The sequence below is a fragment of the Coloeus monedula genome (genome assembly GCF_965178545.1).
Source record: "Coloeus monedula genome assembly, chromosome: 2".
Taxonomy (NCBI): domain Eukaryota; kingdom Metazoa; phylum Chordata; class Aves; order Passeriformes; family Corvidae; genus Coloeus; species Coloeus monedula.
Genome location: NC_138782.1, coordinates 75,764,545 through 75,784,956, shown reverse-complemented (window position 1 = coordinate 75,784,956; position 20,412 = coordinate 75,764,545). Strand labels below are relative to the sequence as shown.

General features: G+C 38.8%; 1 protein-coding gene across 1 annotated transcript in view; it reads right to left on the bottom strand.

The window, feature by feature from the left end:
- Nucleotides 1-3,177: 3,177 nt before the first annotated feature.
- The window catches only part of PREP (prolyl endopeptidase), a 91,825-nt gene continuing 74,590 nt past the window's right edge, over nucleotides 3,178-20,412 (bottom strand). The window contains exons 11-15 of the mRNA XM_082302535.1: nucleotides 19,211-19,347; nucleotides 13,479-13,573; nucleotides 10,227-10,358; nucleotides 5,921-6,077; nucleotides 3,178-5,151 (exon numbers count right to left, since the gene is read on the bottom strand). Coding sequence (XP_082158661.1) covers nucleotides 4,857-5,151; nucleotides 5,921-6,077; nucleotides 10,227-10,358; nucleotides 13,479-13,573; nucleotides 19,211-19,347 — 816 coding nt within the window. The 3' untranslated portion in view covers nucleotides 3,178-4,856. The remainder of the gene's footprint in view (nucleotides 5,152-5,920; nucleotides 6,078-10,226; nucleotides 10,359-13,478; nucleotides 13,574-19,210; nucleotides 19,348-20,412) is intronic.

Genomic DNA, 20,412 nt, shown 5'->3' with positions numbered 1-20,412 from the left:
ACTCTCCAAACTTCTAAAAAATTGCATTAACTGGTGTAAAACTAACTAATGAATACACTCCTCTGTTATTTAGTATGTTTGTGGTTGTCCAGTAACTGCTAGGTGGCAAACATTTTTCTACTGCTCTTGTCTTCTGACACTTTCAATGTCCCACAGCAGAATATATTTGATGGCATGACTGAAATGCAATATATCTTCATGTTCATCTGTTCTTCTACTGAGGAGATGTCAGAGGTTAAGTACAGCTCTTCACAGGGAAAGAGAAGCAGCATGAAAGCCATGGTGCTAAGAACTAAATGAAATTACCACCTCCTATTAGTTCAGGTGCTACTGCTGAACTTCTGCTTTTCTTCTGATTTATTTCCCCAATATTTTAAGAGTGAGACTAAGATAAAAATTACAGACAGTAGTTTGGGCCTAGTGATGCCCTGTATAGGTTATAGAGAAGTACCAAATTTAATGCTTATTCAGCATTACCAGATACCTACCTAGTACACATCTTGCCTAAACCACCATGTGTCCCCCCACCTTAGGGGCTTCAAGAATGGTATCTCCTTCTTTTTTGCACACAGAAGGCCCAAGAGGCATTGAAAGCAGTGCACAAGCACAATTTACAGTTTTCTGAGCAGCACGTGGCCAGCTGGTAATGTCACATTTGCAGGGCCGTCATCCATACACTGATTCCAGCTGTCATGCTGCATCTGCTGTGGGAACTGGAAATGTTTAGTGAAGTCACCACACACTGACTCTTGTTACTCAGACTTTCAGCACTAAACTTCTACTGTGATGGGCAAGGGCATGAGCACCAAGTTTGTTCCTTGCCTCTGTTACTCCTGGTAACAAGGCAGAGGGAAGTCTACAGAAAAGAGAGTCTCACTAATAGGTTATTGCTTAGCTTTGGTTTTAAATGTTGAATTTTCAGTTATTCTCATGGAAAATTAGGAGAAACAGCCAGATCACAGTCCTCCTAGTCCAGAATCTCAGTTAATTTCTGCTCCAGTAGCTAGTCCGGCTTCCACTGAGGGACTCCGTCACTAGGATTGCCCTGCCATGAATAAACTGAAGACATGAGCTTATTCAGAATTTTCTATTCATGAATGTTATCTTGAGGACACACTATACTTATCTTCAGGGACATGAGCATCGGAAGGCTACCCCACCTCACTCTTCTACAAGAGCAAGCTAAAAAAAGCCCAAGGAATGCTATTTTTTTCCCCTGGCAAGCCATATATGAAGGCAGAATTAACACAAGGAAAAATGAACAAAGTTGCCAAACCTGGCTGCTCAAACCAGCATGACCTATCTAAATTCTGAGAGGTCTGGACAAAGACATAATTGCACAAAAGTGGCCTACTACAGATTTTCAAAGTAGAAGAGCTCGGCAGAAAAATGTGTGGTTGTTTATTAGCCTGGCTTTCAAGTCCCTCCCATGGCCTTCCCCCTAAATCCTACTCAGCTTGGAAAACCCCTTTCCCAGGAGAGACTGTCAGGAAGTCTATAAGGAGATCTTTAGGCAATCCTGAGGGGCAACCTCAGGCTAAAAATAAATAAATGAGCTGGCAACACTGATCTTTGAAAGCTGCTGCTTGATGCATTAAATCCAAGAGTACTGCTGCTCATGTTTCTGCCTTCCTACAGACAGATGGCAAAGTAGAACCAAGTCAAGAAAATACTGGTCAAGAAGCCCTAGGTGCCAGGGACAGGTATCTCCAAACTCTGTCTTGAGTGCCGTTTATTCTTACATACCCACAGGCCAGCTGCCCTCTTTCACCCCTGGACTATGGAGCGCAGCTCCCAGCTGAAATCAGTACATACATACATACAGATTTTTTTTTTCATTGCAGATACCAAGATGTAAATTAACTCTAATGCAAAGGAATTCAAATATCTCTCTCTGTAAAGAATATGAAAACTCTCAGCTCTTAAAAATACTTCTGACCTTTTTCACATAAATCAACTCTAACGCAAAGGTTCACTCACGGGAGGAAAGACAACTAAGATACCTTGATATCAGTTGTGAAGAGTATTAGAAGGAGAAATATGTAAAAAGTTCATTTATTTCCACATAAAACCAGATTCTTCTTCATGTAGCGTAAGCCTCTTACAGGACTTTTTTGGGGAGCTGGATTTTGGCACAAAACATTAGTATCTATTTTTCTAACGTCGTTTTGAAAAAGCAGATAGTTGTGAGGTTACCTTGTCCAGTTTGTGAATTTTGCTTCACATACTGGAAACAGAAGCCACAAAACACAAGAGTATTTTCATAAAATAGCATTTCCGCTATAGAGAAAAGAACTTAACCTTGAAACTAGACTCAAAGAAATTTCATTATGTTTTATACAGCAGGAATGGTTTGGCTCCAGGTCTATTTAATCAAAACCCCGAAGGTTTAAATCCCACTATATTACAAGAGCATTACTTGCTCAGACTTAATTACAGATTCCAGTTGGATATGACCCTGTCTGCCTCAAAAGCAGCAACTCAGATAACAGGACAGCTTTGCAACATCATTTTTTTGGCACCTGAATCCTGAACTTGGCACAGCTGATTAAGATCAAATAAATGTTGACGTGATGACCCTGCTACAGAAACAAAATGCCTTCCCAGTACTGACACTAGCATTCTACAAGTGATACTCTGGAACACTTACTTTGTGAGTAGTGTCTCCAGCAAGCAGCTCCATCTTCAGCACTACTGACTGGTGCTCAAAGAGAAATGTTTGTTTCTGAACTCCCCAGATCATGGGTCATCTGTCACGACACTGAGTCATTCAGGGAACTCAGCTTCAACAGAAGGCTTCAGAAGGAAAAGGAGTTACTTTTAACCTGTTCCAGAAGTTTTGCGCTTGAGCAACTGGAGAATAAGGAAAAGCATCCTTTGGAACAGACCTAGAGGTGACTGAGGTGGCTGTACCCAAGCATTTGCAATTCAATGCACTGACACAGTTCAGCTCTATTTCTTGAATGTCTGAGGACTGTGTTTCCACACACCCTATCCTGCAAAGCTCTGTATCAGAGGTGAAGCTCTGATATCGTGACAGTAACTATAAATTCAATAGAAGGCCACATGCCACAACTATGAATATTAAAAGTGGAGATGGCAGAGCTTTATGTGCTTTGTTTCTGCCACGTGGGGAAGCTGTTGAAGATTTCCAGTGATCAAAGAAAGCAGTTCATATACCTCTGGGAAAAGGGGGGTGCTAAACCTGCACCCTGTTTCCACAGCCTGGAAGAAATAAACCAATCCTCCCTCAACTCCCTATTCTGGTTGTTTATTCAATGCTGTGATCAGAATGCAAGTCTACAGTGTGTCTCGTAAACAACTGTAATGCCTGTGGATCCCAAATAAACCCCCAATCACATATGAGTTTTAGGTGTGGTATTTCATATGAAAGCAGAAATAATTTTTTATTTTCTCCTAAAATCAAATTAGCCATACATAATAAAGGCCTGGAGAGGATGATCATTCCTGGACTCCAGAGAGAATCAAAAGAAGTCCAGATCATAAGGGAAACACAGAGTGACTCTGGTACAAATTTATTTTTATTTTTGCCCTCTCTTTTAAATACCACTCCCTCCTCTTCCAGCACTGAGACACTATTTGCTTAGAGATAAAACTCTCTGAGTTAAAATACAGTCCTTAGGGTCTAAGTATGAATGTAATGACAAGCATGATTCTGTAAGATTAGATCAGTTCATCCAAAACTGAGAAACAGTGATGTTTTCTGGAGGGGCAACAAGACTAATAATAGTTGATAGAATACTTTTTTCTCTGCAAAATTGAACTTTAATTGCTGCAGCGCATGAGAGATTAGACAGTAGGCAAATACTCACATCTACTTTATAGCTCTTCAGCTTAGATGGGAAAAATGGCAGTTCAAATAATGTGCCTGTGTCAAATCATTAGGGAGTCTGACTACGAGCTCTTGTTTTGCAGCCAAAACTAGGTTATATGTGCATGTTCAGATTTTCCCTTGTTAGAGAACATCCTGTCAGAAGCATCAGAAAAAAACTGAACCTGAACAATCTGGACAAAGCTGTGGCTTTGGGTTGGGGTGGATTTTTTTGTTCTGTTTTTTCTTGTTAGCTTATTTTTTGTTCATTTATTTAAATCAGTGCCTGGTCTACTCTTCAGAAACAGTTAAAGAAATAACTTCACACAGGTTGTTGGAGAGTATCTGTATAGCTTGACTGAGATTACAGTGAGAATCTAAGACTTCTTCAAGTTTTTCAGCCTCCAGTTTTCTGTGCAGAAATAAATGGCAGAAAACTGGTGAGATTTTGAAGACTCTTTGGAAAGAAAGAACAATTTAGCAACATCATTATTACAGATTGTAACACGATTATGAACAGAATGTAATATAAGCTTTTTTAATAATATTTGACGTAACTGTGTGTCTCTTCAGTTTTTCATGGTTATCACTGAACACCTTCAATTTACATTCTTAAATTACTGTGTAAATAAAATATGCTCAGAGTTCTTGTATGTGAACAGTACTTACATTTAATTACAAATGATCTGGACATGTTTATAGATGAAATACATTAAAATTGTTTACAGGAAATAACCTCAACTAGCACTAGTTTTGAAATCTAAATTTTCACAACAGTACTGAGAGTAGCTCAGCTATTTTTTTGAACATGCTTTTCAAAATGGAATTTGGAATGCAGTAGAAAAAAAACCCAAAGAAATGCCAGAAAGAGGGAAGCACAGAAGATCAAAACTCCATAGCAGGTTGGATCAATAAAATATTAAACTGTAGTTCTTAAATGTAAGTACTACACCAAGTAGTAGTGTGGCTGTTCTTAAATGTTAAAGCCCTTGTTTTCTAAAGGAGACAGTAATAAGCATTTTGCCTATTCAATCCACTCAAGATTTAGACATCGTGCTATAAAAGCAAACATATCTGACACTTCTTCTATAACTTTAGCAGTTGGCTTTCCTGCTCCATGCCCAGCCTTAGTGTCAACATGGATGAGAAGCGGATTGGTTTGTTTGCTGCTTCGGCCCACAGTGTACTGCAGGGTAGCGATAAACTTCAGTGAATGCAGAGGGACCACACGGTCATCATGGTCCGCTGTGAGAAGCAGCGTGGAGGGGTACTGGACACCATCTTCTTCTGGTAGTTTGACATTGTGAAGTGGAGAGTACCTGAGAAAAACACACAAATGTTTCCGTATCCCAACAAGAAGGTCCTTTCCTATTGAAATCGTCACAGTCACATTTGTTAGCACTCAGAATAGAACAGTTCTCAGTTACTTTAATCAGAATTGCACTAATGGCAACTGACACGCAGTAGTGGCCACAGATCGCTGGCTCTTAAACGTGAAGCAAGTGCATTTCTTTAGTTTCAGAGAGACGTATGTGTACATCTCACAGAAATGTCCAAAATATCACGAGTAGCCAGCAGGGTAACTGCAGCAAAACCTGTCAAGTCCATAGCAGGATCCACCCTGCTGGAAACAGGGAAATTGAGACTCTCAACAGAAGCTAAGTAATTAATTAAGATCCTAATATGGTCTAGCGCCACTCAATTCCTACAAATAAATCCCACCCACATTGTATAATACAATTCACAATGGTGACTGTCCCTTCCTTATGGTAAAATATACAATTTTTGTAGGGGTCCACTTGAGAATACTCTGTTCTAATAGCCCAAAAGAGTCATTATTCAGAAAGAAAACTTCACAACTGTTAAAAGCTGCTAGGAGAAAAAGGTCTTTGAAAATATGACCACTTGATTCAACTGGGCTTTCAAGACAGTCTTTTATTCAAAACTGACTTTTGGAAGGAAATGCTGAACTCCCCAAATTCAGGGAAAGGATGAAGTAATCATCAGAATTGGTATTGATCATGATAACCGGAAACTGTTGAGCAGACTACGTTTTAACAACCACAGAAAGTATTTAAAGACACTTACTTGCACAGCCATTCAAACTGCTCTTTACAGTCGGAGCAACCATAGTCAGTGGTCCAAGCATGGCCGATGGTGTACTTGTGGAATTTGAGCATGTCCATCACTCCCACTTGGGCAATAGCACAACCAAATAGGTCAGGGCGCTGATTAGCACAGGCAGCTTCAACAGGAAAACAATTCCATTAGCATTCAGATCTTAAAGAATTAAGCTCAGCAGTAAAAGGTTCACTACCAAGTCGCAGAAGAGAGAAGGCTGTCAGTGAATATGAAGTCAAATAAGACTTTCAAGCAAAACTGTAAGCAAATACACAAATGGATAAAAAATACAACTCTGAGAGATGGTGTGTTCAAAAGACCTTAAGAGCCATTTCTGTGCTCTTCAGACACCAAACATGTTGCTCTATGAAAACTGCCTTTCAAACCACCAAATTGGGTCTGAAGGAGAAATGAACTTTTAAAGCATGCGACATTTTGAACTACGGAACTGAAGGTACCTAACCAGTCGCTGTTTAAACTTTTAATATTAGTATCAAGAAAGAAAAGGGCATTAAGGATCAAAAGCCCTCCATTTACTGATGAAAGCTGTCTTCCATAATTACTATGTAAACCCATACGAAAAGAGTTTTGATAAAAGCAGACTGCTGCAAAATCAGTGGAATAACCTCAAATTAACAAAGGGAATTACTGCTGTTAAGGAGATCTCTCCTTTTAATTATCATCTGATGAACTGTAAATTTTCTCTGAGTTGGAGTTATCTCCAGTCATCCTATTAAACAGCCATCAAAACACAGTTCCCCTGTAAATACAACTATTCCCTCTCTTAATGTTTATTCATCCAGTGTTCATCATATCCTGTAGCACTAAGTTCTTCAATTCCAATTCCTGTTTCTTCATCTAAACCTTTTGCCTGCTGATTTTACAAGTTCCCCTGCTTTTTTTGAATTTTAAGAAATAAGAGCACCGAAATTTTCACCTAACTACTACAATGGGTCCCAGAATCCCTTAATTAATTCAGAACTATTCACTGTGCATCAAGATGTAGGTATAATCTTTCCTAAATTCTTATCTCCTCATTTTTGTCCATTGTGAAAATGGATTGATTATTGCCACTCTTTGCACCCTGCTAACCATGATATTGCTATGACATGACTTTGCTTCCAGCTCAGCAAGGACTTTCTTTCACAGCCTTATGTGAGGAAGCTCTTGAAAATCCAAGAATAACTCCTCCCCTAGATCACCATTACAAGCCCCATATGCAGCCTGACTCCTTCAGATAGCTCTAATACATTTGAAAGCTGCAGCTTCAGCCTGCAGAATTCTTTTCTGTCAGCTATTATTTATTGGTTTCAACTAGCTTGCCCATTAGAGAAGTCAGATTTACTCATCTGCAGTTTGTGTATCACCATGAACCATTTAAAACTTGGCATTACACTTGCCCCCTTCTGTTCCTCAGATATTCAGGCTTAGTAGCCTGCAATTTCATATCAGAGTTCACTTAGGATCCTGCATGTGCACCATCTGGTCCTGGCAACATACTGCTTTTCACTGGATTGATTCATTCCAGAACCTCTTCTGCTGATGCTTCAACTGGAGTCAGCTCCCCAGAATATTCCCCATGAAGACAGACTGGTGCAGGGAACTCCCCACACTCCACAGGAGGGAACATCAATACAAACAGACCATTTAGTTGTTCTGCTTTGCCATTATTTTTCTTTAATGCTCCTTTTACATCTCACTAACCTGCAAGTCCCACGGATCGTCTGGCCAGCTTCCTGCCTCTGATGTGCACAGAAAAATGTCATTGCTAATCTTAATATTGGAAGCAATTTGCTCATCAGTCTCCTGTGGTCTGTCAGTCCCTGTGAAGAGTTGACACTTTACCCTATTTTCTTAATTTAAACATGATTTTTACTTTCTGAAAGATGAAACTTTACTCCTGGTCATCTCTGATATATAACTATGCTAACTCTTCCTTATTTATGAGTCCTTTCGATAAAGTATATACAGATCCTTAAAGAGATCTATGTAAAAGATCTTTAGGTTTTAACTGAAGCTTTTGATCAGATCCCCCCCTTTCAAGCTATTTTCTTTTATGAACATAAATTGCATTCTGGTAGGAAGAAAAAGCCAAAACAACTACCACAACATTTCATTGTAATAGTCTTTATTTCAGAGTATCTCTTGGAGCACTGTCTGTTGCTCAGGATTTTGTAAGAAATTGGTCCTTGCTAGTTCCTTAAGTAGTTACTTCAGTAAGAGATCACCCATGGAGACACTCATCCATGCACACTGCACCTTTTTAATTAGCCATAATACTTAATTATATTAATTAATGAAGTACAATGTGGAACAACAATTTATTTGTGAATTTTATCCCTCTATACATAACTTTGAGCTTTAAAATTCAGTATGAAAATACGCCTTCAAAATGTCGGAACTGGTTTAGTCTAGCAAACATGAGAGGTCAAACACTGCGTTTGCAGGAGGGTTTTCAGCTCACAGCTGTGCCACTCTGCTCAGCTTGGGGATCGCACTGCAGGACAAGGAAGTCTTGTTTTGTGGTTGAATAAGGTAACAGCTCAGGGCTCTGCAGTCCTCAGAGTCACCTCCTGTTAGTCTGACTGAAAGGAAACAGTATTTTGGAAGAGTGTCAATACTCTTCCTTGTCAGCTTTTTCTTCAATAAATAAGAACGGACAAAATCTGGCAGTGAGTCATTAAACCTAAAGGATGAGTTATGATCTCTAATGTTGCACCAACAACTATTGCAAAATTCATTCTTGCTTTAATGAAAAAGACCTTACATGAATTTCCTAAATTCACCTAATTCTACCCAGTCAAGGAAAATCCCTATCTGGTTCACCAAGAGCATGGAAATCCTGCTTGATAGTAATCTACCAGTAAATGCAAGGGGAGGATTCTAACAAGATTTTTTAGAGCAGGGAAGTCTAGATTCCTAACACCTGTCTCCTATCAGAAGGATGTATTCCCTGCAGATGTCACTTGCTTCCCGGTACTGAGGAGCCCAACTGAATAGTTCAGCCAGTAAACCAGGGGGTTTTATTACTGAAGCTGGGTAGGATGCTCCTCATCCTGACTGAAACTGAAGTCCACGTAAGCACAGACCAGTATTTTCAGGCATTATGTAATATGTTCTAAGTTTAACTGCTTTTCCAAACACATATTTAGGCTCACATAAAATTGACTTGTGCAATGCCCACATTCCAAATGGAATGCAAACGGTTTAATCATTAACCATATTCACCCATTTCTATTTTCAATGCACAAACACCTCCTGACACTTGTTACTGAGAAGCATGTAAGCAGAAACCAAAACACAACTTTACAAGTACCTGTTACTTGATCTTTAAAACAACTGCTTTTTAAAAATAATAATGCAGGTCTAGCCAAGATGGCTTAGACCAAAGATCCGTACAATTCCAAATCCTGTTTCTTATGCTGGATGCTAATTCACTGAAAAATCAAATAAAACCAATAGAGTCAGTATACAGCAGCAGATAAATACAAAAAGGAGACCAAGCAGAGTGGGCCTGGTAAAATTGCTAGTTTTCTATAATTCAGTTGTTTGTGAACTTGAGGTGCCTTTTCTAACCCCTTCTCACACAAGTAGCTCAAATCTTTCATACTGTCACTTTTCCTGTTGCTTAAAAAAAGGCAAACAGACCCTGAAATTACTACTTTGTGTCTCCTTTTCCTTTCAAAATTGCACAAAAAAATCACCTTCTTTTTCTTCTGCTACTTTCAGACACTTTCAGATAGGGATCTTACCAGAAATAAATTTTGTAGCTCTTAGACTGCACAGAATATGAGATCTTTCTGTGACAAGACTTCTGCTTAAGAGGAGGCTATTAATTTCCTTGAATTTAAGAACACGGCAGTGAAATTTGAGTGAACAAGACGCATTTGTAACAGACCACACACAGTTTCCCAATGCTACATAACAAATTAATAGTTCAGTAGTTATTTTGTAATGGTTAATCTTAAGAAAGAAAAAAAAAAAAACCCAAATGTTTTTCAAACCATTCTTACTTTCTGTGTGATTCTACCACAGGGCTAGCTCTTACCACACACGACTGTGTGGCTTTTAACAGTCAGCCTTTGCCAGAGACTGCAGAATCCCAAAGTCCTATGCAAACAGCAAACGAAGTATGACTGTACCTATTTAACACCTGGTATACATTAGCGCATTGACAATCCGGCAACTTTTGACAGGCAGATCTCATCAAATTTTGTCTGGTTACTTTAGAAAACCCAGCACCAAACCTGGGAAATAGACAAGCAGTGCTTACCAACTAAGAGGCCCCCATTTGAGCCTCCATTAATAGTCAGCTTCTTTGGGGATGTGTAGCCTTCCTTGATGAGGTATTTGGCAGCACACTGAAAGTCATCAAAGCAATTTTGTTTGTTGGCCAAGATACCACCTAGCACGGAAACAAAACAAATCAGTTGATACCATCAAATCCTTTTAATACCATCTCTTCAGAAAAACATGTGTGCAAAAATACCTGGGAACAATTCCAGTTTCATGAACATTTTAATAATTGATGCAGCTCAGAAAGACAGCAGAAATGAAAGATTCTGTCAACACAAAGAGGCTATAAGATGGTTGTGTCAATAACTCCGATGCTTTCAGAAACTCTGAATAATACATACCTATATTGTGGAGTGAGTGCCAGGTAATGTTCCTAACTAGTGAAGGGAAAGCTAAAAGCTTTGCACAGCAAAATATATACAAAATGACCACATACAATCCACTTGAGGTTTGAGCTAATGGGACTTCAACATCATTAAACTCAGTGACAGTTTCTTAAGGCAATAAAGATTCAGCTTATAAAATAAGCCATATAAAATAAGCACTTCTAATTTCCTGGATATATAATATGTGGCTGGTAATTTACTTTTTTTTCTTTCATCTGTTTTCAAACCAGATGATATATAGCTACGGTCAAAAAGGGACTTCAGAGTTGCATCTTGCTTTGGAATTTTATTCATTAACTTTCAATATGTAAATGCTTAAGATAATGCCATCATGTTGAATGAAACTCCAAATATCATCAGCTGTAAGAAGGAATAAATAATGACAGAAAATGTAGGTCTTGATAAATGTAAGTCTTAATTGATAAGACTCCCAAGTCTGAAAACAAAAAAAAATTTGCAGGGTGGGATAGGGAAGGAAAAGGATGGTTTTCCCTACAATCTTTCAATTATTTCAGTAGAAGAGTATCCACTTAGAGAACTCACAGTTGTCCAAATCTTGCCTGTTAGGCAAGAGACTAAAACTAGCTCCTCCTCAAAGGTTATCCTACCTGAAGACCATGGTAATCTCAGGCAATTAAATGCTAGGAAGAAATGGGAACTAGGAAGAAAATCCTTGCATTCCTGTAGCAAAGGCTGTGGCCCACACAGGCAAGCAGGGCTTAAAGGATGCAGAAATGGAAGCCCAGTTTTTTCTGCTTTCTTTGAAAGCTGGATGTTTATTCCAAGCTGATTGCCTAAGGTTCCCCCTATGGTCCAGGAACCTCCAGGAAAATTAACTTTACACTAAAATAAGTGAGATGATCTACAGTCTGGAAACGTCTCTTTATCTCCATTGTCCATCAAGTGATCCTAGACAACCAGTTTAGAATGGTTACTTCATTTCTATGTTGCAGAAGTTTAGCAAGTCTGATAAAGATCTTGTAGAACTGAAACCAGTACATTTTAATTTTTTTGTCTTTTTTTTTTAACCAATACCCATCATTCTTGTATTAACAAGACCATTGAAGAGAGACATACTGTGAAGAGAGACATACTGTGACAACAAAAAGGTCTTCAAATATGGGGCAATAAAGGAGAAATAAATCTTACTCTTTACTCAAAGTAACGGGCTGGTGTAAGGTCAGAATCCTATCTATACAATTAAACCTAAGCAAAAAAAACTTCTGTAATTGCTTCTGGAACTAACAAAGAACACATACATATTTTATTTGAAACTGCAATAAAAGACTTTGGGTCAAAATCAAGCAGGAAATAGGTGGATCAAAGAAGCATTATCATATTAAGATAAATTTTATTAAAATCTATTACAAATCAATCAGCAAATTAAAATTAAAAATGGATACTTCATCTTTAGCAATAATATCCTGTATCTGCAAGCACATACAGTTTCTATTTATGAAACAATTACATAATTAACTCAATTGTGAGGAAATGACCCACACAAATAGTTACCACAGATGAAACAGTAAAATCAAGATGCAATGATCTGGAAATACCATTTTGCCAGATAAAAAGATATTATGGATTACTGCCATGGCAAATTGCTACATCACAAGCACCACTGTTTTGGTACATTTGGCTTGCTGACAACATTTCTGGCAACTTATCTACCAGATTCTTGGCATATGAGTAAAGCATCACCATTAAATAATGATGGGTATGTTACAGAGATAAGAAGGACTTTTCAAGCTTTTTCCCCTCGTAGAGGAATGTGGACAGTTGTCAACAATAAGGCAAGTGGACAAAGACAATTGAATGATTCAGACAAAGATTTGATGGGAAAAACATGGACAGAAATACATCAAAAGTGTTAAGAAAAGGGGAAAAGAGATTGACAGAGCTTTGCAGTGTTTGACTTTGTTTTTCTGTGGCATAAAAGTCTACTTAAAAAACCCTAAAATGTCAAATAGTTGCCTACAAGTTGGATCCCCCAAGAGTGTGAAGGAGATGATGTCAATGCACTTCTGGAGCTGTTGCTTTCTTATGAACTTCAATCACAGAATCACAGAACCATTTAGGTTGAAGAAGACCTGTAAGATCATCAAATTCAACCATTAACTCAGCACTGCCATGTCCCTAAGACACACCTATGTGCCTTTTAAATACCTCCAAGGATGGTGACTCAACCACTTCCCTGGGCAGCCTGTTCCAGTGCTTGAAAACTCTTTTGGTGAAGAAATTTTTCCAGTCACATTCATCAAACATTAAAAAAAAAAGTCTATTCATAAATTATGCAAAAACAATATGGAAGCATTATATTCTGAACTCAAGAGTTCACACCTTCTGTAAAATTCTGCAAATGTTTTTTTTTGAGTGTGTGTGATACCAAGAGAGTCTAAATAGTCAGTGTTGTTGTCTTGGGGATTTAGAATTGCAGACCTGCAATAACGAAAGAGGTATGTGAAAGCAAGACAGGTCTTTTGCAATACAGACAGACATGTTTTGTAAGATCATTTCAAGATAAATAGCTGCTTTTTCCAGTGTTTAAGTCTAGGGAACTTGATCTTGCTTAAAAAAACCACAATTATTTTCTTGGAAAATACTGTCTTTGTACAAAACTGTTTTTAATTAGGGGGCAAAAATTAAAAGAATCTAACGAAAACCATCAGATTAACACTGGACAACGTACAGCTCTAACATGTAAGTAAGGAAAAAAATCTACTTTTTTTCAGAGTAAGTAAAATGCAAAAGGAGATGTGAGCATGGAAGAGGGAGTGAAAAGAAAATGTTGCAATTTTCATTGCTAAGCCTGCAGTTTTGTTCCTCTGCTTTGACTGACTTACCTTTGTGCCAGGTCTCTCCATATTCACCACCGCCCCTGATGTTCGCCACTGCTAGAACACCTCCCAGGTGTCGCACAAAAATAAGTCTTGACACACTGAAAAAGCAAACAGATAGAGGATTACTTTTATTTTCCAATTTTTATACACTCACCACTTCTGCAGAAATACTTTGAGGGAAAGATCTCTCCCAAAATCAATGATGAAATTGTGAATGAAGTCCCTCTTGATGGCGGACCTGAGTAGTCAGGCTTTTTACAATGGTTATCCATGGAAATGAAACTCCCAGCAGCTTTGGGAGAGGAAGGAACCAGTGCTGGTCCACTCTTCCTCCCTTAGTTCTGCTCTTCGAAGGAGAGTGGCCAGTGGTTTGGCCTGACAGATGGCCACTCAGGATATGCCACAATCTTAAAAAATTATCTTCAAGGTCATTAGTGTGCAGATTAGAGTTATGCAGTACCACTGGGCCTCCATAGCTTTCTGAACTGTTCCTTTTTCATGGGATCTCCACTTCTTCAGAGAGGAAAGCAAGACTTAGGAAGAAAGCAAAGAATTAAAACTTAAGATCAGCACTTGATCTTTGTTTATGAGCAGCTATTTTCAACCTAACCTCTGCTTAATATATTTCTTTTGGACCTTTGTAATACTGTGTTTGCAAAGAAAAATTCTGTATCTACCACTCTTTTGTGCCGTGGTCAGCAGTAAAGTGCTGGCCAATCCCATTCTTATTCATTTTCCTCTTGCACTGCTAAATACAAAACAAATAGTAAAACACAAAATTACAGGTTCTGCCTCCCCTACTATCTCCTGAACCTGTCTGAAAGCCAAAACAGCATATTTTTTTAAAATGCCAAACTGCAAAATGATCAAAAATATTACTATCATTTTTTTTTCAAATGGACTGAAGTAATTTAAATTATATTTAACAATTAAAATAATTTAATTGTTGATCTGTTGAGGCAGTAGCTTAACATAGCAGAAGCTGCAGAAGGCCAACCACACATATGCCAAGGAGACAAGTAAAATATTAAAATTTAACCTCAACAAGTCTTTTTTTCCCCTCTAGTAGGTTTAAATTTCTTATTTACTTGAATTCTTTGCTCATCCAGAAACCACTGTCTGCAGAAATTAAATTTGTTCAACCACAAGGGCAAGGATTGGGTCTTTTTAAAGTCCCACTACTGCTTATTAGAAATGGCTTGAAAGATGGTAGTCCTTCCGTGTGTCTCATGTGGATGTAGTATCACAACAGGTAGAATTTTCATACCTGTTATCTCCGTAAAACAATTATCTCCGTACTGGCACATGTTCTTGAGAGTATATACCAAGAAGTAAGGAAATAAAAAGCACAAGGATAACTGGTAAGAGATTTCTGCATTTTCATGACCATCAAAGGAAAACTTTTCCACCTAGGCTGGTTATGTGGCCATCGGATGGCTCAGGAGGCATGAAGAATCTCAGCTTCTGTAAAATCAATTCTCAAGACCATCACTGTCAATTGCATTTTCCTTAGATTGATGTGACATGCTGATCAAATGCAAGATTGATATTCTGTAAGCACATTGCCCAAAGGCCAGAGAGCATTACACTGACAAACTCCAGGACTCCTAATTTCAACAGGCTGCTACACAGCTAATGTGGAGTAGCCTGACAGTAGGTTGCCTCATTAGAGTGTGGCTTCTTAATTTTTGGTATGTAGAGTCACAAAACCTTCCAAAATATTCTCCACTTCTTTTCCCTGTCTGTCTCAAATGTTGGACATCTTGGTCCAAAGTTACTTGATTCCCTAATAATCAGAAGTAGTAAGAATTGCAGGTAAGGTAAGAGCTTGCTTCCCAAATATATTGCCTGAGAATACTGAAAAAATAAAATACTCCACAACAGAGTCCATCCTCTTCCACCTGCTGAAAGAAACTGTGCCTGTCTCAGGGATCATGGTGAGTCAGGACCCTAACTTGATCAATACTTTGAGACACATGCCTTGAGCTTGTAACAAACTTTCTCAAAAGTACTTTTAAGTTCAAGGAACCAGGTTTTATAAGCATAGAATCTGAACTTACTACTTTTTTAAAAAGTGAAACTTCCAGGTAATCAGAGAGCACAAAGCTCAAGTTTCACACACAACCCTACTACTGCCTCCTGTGTTTTTCCAGGTGGATTCTTGCTTCCAAATTTGATTTCAAGTCACCTTTGTGGCTGAGTCGCAGCAAACTGCCCAGTCAACCTGGATGGCTACAAAATGTCTCATTCTGCAAAAGAAAGTCTGGGTCCCTGCTCTTTCCAACAGTCCCTGCAGCCTTTTGCTCATTACACCTGTTTTTCTTTCTCTCCTGGAAGCAGGATAAAGGAAAGGGCAACAGGGTCAGGATGGAGTCAGTGGAGGGATTAGAAAATAGTTACAGCCCTGGAGAGCTCCTTCCAGACCCTCTCATCACTCTTAAGGAGCATAACACAAAAAATAATAAATCAGGTATTGTTTTTTACAGTAGAGAACAATGTGAGGATCTATGCTTCACAGAGCAAGAACACTTTCCCAGAATTACTAATCTGATTTCAGGTATTAGAGCTGACAGAAAAATGGAGGCTAGCGCACAGGTGATGGAGAAGAAGTCCTGAGTCACTGGACTTGGTTGCTTTCTCAGTTTTTGTGGAGCTGAAGGGAGCAGTAACAGAATAAGCAAAAGGAGTAATCCTCCACTCTGCACTGAGGGCTGCTCTGTTGCTTGACCTTTCTCCAGGCTCACAGTCTCTCTTCCCTGCACCTCTTTGCTTAAAGGCTGGGAACAACCTGGCAGTGAAATGCAATTTCACAGTCTGCTGCACAACCAGCTGTATTCCAGGATGAGTTAGAAATTGCTTCTCCTGTACCCACGCAGGTACACACAGAACAGTGAAGGGAAACATGTTGGTTCCTACAGCGTGGTTAGCCAAATCTGAGGCATTAGTAGTGGGTTTGTGATGGCATCTCCCCAGCAGCTCTGCCAAGCCACTGGTATCAATTCCATCAGCCTTCACTTGCACTTGCTATGTGGGCTGTATAATTAATGACAGTACTCTCTCTAGCAAGCACCATCTCAAAATGCCACCAAATGCAGCTCTCCAGTCCAGAGAAGCATATGAAAGATGCATGCTTGCATTCAAAAATAAACCACTACTGTAAGTGACTTAATGACTTTGGCCTGTCATTCTTGCAGTTATTTCTGGATCCTGTAACCTGTTGGTTTGTTTCTATTGCTTTCAGTGAAGAAGATTTTTTCATTTTTGATGTGAAAAGGAATGCTAGTTTCTGAATTAAGCAGAAATAAGCTACCCAAAGCAGAGAGCTGGCTCACACTAATGGGTGTGAAATACCAGTAAGAAAATACTGTACTGGCTGGAAGACATACAGGACAGAATTGAACCATTGGAAAGAAGATGGAGTGCTTTGTGGAAAGTTCTAAGAGCCTTATTAAGTTTAAATAAAACAACCCAGCAGTGTTTAGCTAGGAATATTTTTTTTTGGTTTTTTAAAGGTAAGCTGGCTACTACCTGGTTACATTTCCATAGCTACATCTCAGCTCAGGACCAGGTGAATGATGTGGCAAGTCTCAGCCTTGGCCATCCTGTGGCTGCTTTCTAGCACTTGTGCCTGTTGCCATCAAAAAAAAAAAAAAAAAAAAGACCAAATAGTGGTGTTGGGCTGTGGCTGGAACAGCACTTGGACTTGGGAACTCCTTGTGGAGTGCTGCAGTATACAGTAACAGGGATGGAGTAAAACATTAGTGGAATCTGCCAGGTAAAGGGTGAACTGGACATCCTGCCTTTCTGTCATAAATTCTCTCTCACAATTTCCTTTCCCTGATTTTGCCTGCCTACTTTTGGAACACATTCCCTCACCAAGTACCCAATTCTCAAGTTATTAGCCATAAACATGTATTTGAAGGCTTTGGCTTTTTTTTCTTTTAGAAAGAGACAGCTGAGAAATCGTATCTTGATATTACAGGGAGAGAATAAGGAGGGAGGTGTAGCCAATCATGTTTTATTTACATGGTCAGTGGGATAAAATATTTAAATCTGAAGGTCACTGATTGTTCTCTGTGCATTTACTTTTAAGCGACTGTTACAGACTCATATTCTTAATTTATGAACTGTATAATGACGGTTTCATAGGGTTCAGGAAAATATAGGTCACTGCTCCTACCTCCCATCTTCCTCTCTTCTAAATGTCAGCTGCACCCTCTTGCTGCTGTTTGCTGGACTCCTACGGGAATCAATTTTTAGCTTGCCAAAATGGCAGAAAACCACCCACTCTGTTTTGCTGGGATAGTTTTCTGTCATTCTTGTGAGGTAAATCAGCTTAGCAAAGGCTCCAGCAAGCACCAGGGCCAATGGATGGGAGATGGAAGTAGGCAATGTGAAATACCTTCTCCTTTTGCCAGCAACCAGCTTGTGTCAGCTCTGCAGTATGTGAAATTTTACCTTAAATCAATAGATCTGTAATATTTATTTTATGTTCTTTAAAAAAGAAAGCATGGTAAGTTTTATCACAGTTTTCAGCATTTACAATAAACTGTAATAAATCAGTGGTTGAACCTAACTAAAAAGGAATTTAAAAACTATGCTAGTTACATAATTGTGTCTCTCAAGAACCACAGGAAATTAAAAGTGTAGTTTTATGAGGCAGATAAAAAGCTTACAAATAATCACAGAACACAAGATGGGAGGTCCATTGTTAGACAAGGTATTTGCTAAAAAGGATGAGAAACTGTAAATGCTATTCAGAAATACAATCACAGCAAACAAGAAAGGCAAGCACTAAAAAGGATTTCTTGAAATGTACTAACTCTAAAGCAAGACTGGTAGCACCTAAACTTAATAGGATTGTTTCGTAACAGATTGTTTTTCTGTGGTGAGTTGCTCTTCTGCTACCTGAAAAACTGTTCTCTATTCAGCCCTTTCCATTTTTTTCCTCTGCCTCACCTAGGAGCATTTCTTAAGTATTCAAACACTGCCTCTTAGCAAGTCTATTCAAAATGCTTTGCTTAAGAAATAAGTCTTTTCTTTAAAGAGATCATCTATGCAATAAAGCTTATGGCTTTTGAGAGCTGCAAAGCCTGTTCTGCACACAGCATTTTTGGTTTAAGTGTTGCTTTGCATTTGTGGAGACAGTATCATTTGCATCTCAAGACACAATCCTCTTTCCTCTTTCTTGATCGTATGGGACATAGAAGGATTTTGCTTCTGACATAATCTCAAAAATGTAATATGAAAACACAGCCAAATTTTAATTATTTACATTAATTTAGCCAAACATTTGATTTTCTATACTATCTAGACATAGGTAATTGTTTAACTTGAAAAAAGAAAACTTCCTATGTTATTAGTTCAGCAAAGGGCTCAAATATTTCCTTAATATATATGTCCATGATTTTCTGTTGAACTCAGTGACAGAGCAGGAAGAGGTTAAAGTGTAATCCTAAAGGCTGGGTGACTGTTGTAAACCTCAGGAGAGCAGAGCACTTCTCTGCTCTGGCAAAATTTCTTCTGTGAGCCCAGGCAAAACCCTTGAATTCAGAACTAACAAAGCCTAACAAATGATGCCTGGGCACTGATGTGCAGGCAGCCCTTATGGCACCCATCTTGCTCCTCAGGGACCTGAAATGCATCCTGTCAAATTCATTGTCCACTCTGTCCACAGTCTGTGACAGTTGTTAACACCAGATACTTCAGAAGAAAGTGGGAATCACCCTGCTTACCTGTAGCTTGGTGTAATTGATATGTTGAAGCCTCCATATCCATACAAGAAAGCAGGATGAGAACCGTCTAATTTAATTCCTTTCTTGTGAATAATAAACATTGGGATCTTAGTGCCATCTTTGCTAGGGTAGAAAACCTAAGACAAGAGAAAAAGAAATACAAAATACTCTTAGTGCTGTAACTCTCCACAAGTGCTGTTAACAAGAATCAGAGGTGATCGTTTCTGTTGTGCCTGATGGGTAAAACCTGAGCAACTTGCACCAATTGCCCAGGTCAGGTTCAGTAATGGGCACCACCAGTTTGGTTTCTTAATAGCTCTGGAAAATGTATCAAAATGAGACAATACAAATGATGTATGATGATATCATGTTTAGGTGTCTTTTCTATCAATTCTACACACAAGAGGGTTTAAGAAAATGTTGCCAAAAGAATACAGTTCTCTGCAAGGGGAGACTGTGAAAACACAAGGGCTACGTGGTCCATCACATGTGAAAGGAGCAAAGACTGAGCTAGCGCAGAGCACAGAACTAAAACCAGATTACCTGCACAGATGAATTCACCAGGGCAAGTCTGTGTCCAGCAAAAGTGGACTAATCCCAGTCTTTCAAGGTTGTCTCAGAGACGCTTCACCTCATCAGGATGGAAACACAAGCCACGACAGAAACTTTTGTAGCACTTGGTGCACTTTCAGACATTATGTAGCAACTAGAACCAGGAGAAGTTGCAGAATCCCCAGTCCATTATGTAAGACAACTGAACTGCCCACTGGCTTTCAGGAAACCAGCTCCCAAAACATCAAGTATCCACATAGCACATGCTTTCATATGTCTTTCTATTGCTTGCTGCCACAGCACTGTGTGAAGTTAAAAGCTGAACTCCATGTACACAAACATAGACTGTAATTGCTTAACACAGTTCCCACATCTTCTTGTTTTGATGCATGTCTCTGCCTGCATACTCTAATTTGGGATCCACTGTGTCATATTTTGCCAGTCAAGCAAAACACGTGGCTGTGAATGCAGTTTATTGCTTGTCCTAAAATTCTGGCTGATTCCTTTTCACTGCCTCGCTTTAACATCATTGCAGCTTCTACTCTAATTAGAACAAAAATGTAGTAAATGAAAAATGACACAGTCTTATAATTTAGTTGCCTGTTTACAATCTCTGCTTTTAAAGGAAATAGTCCTACTGTGATTTATAA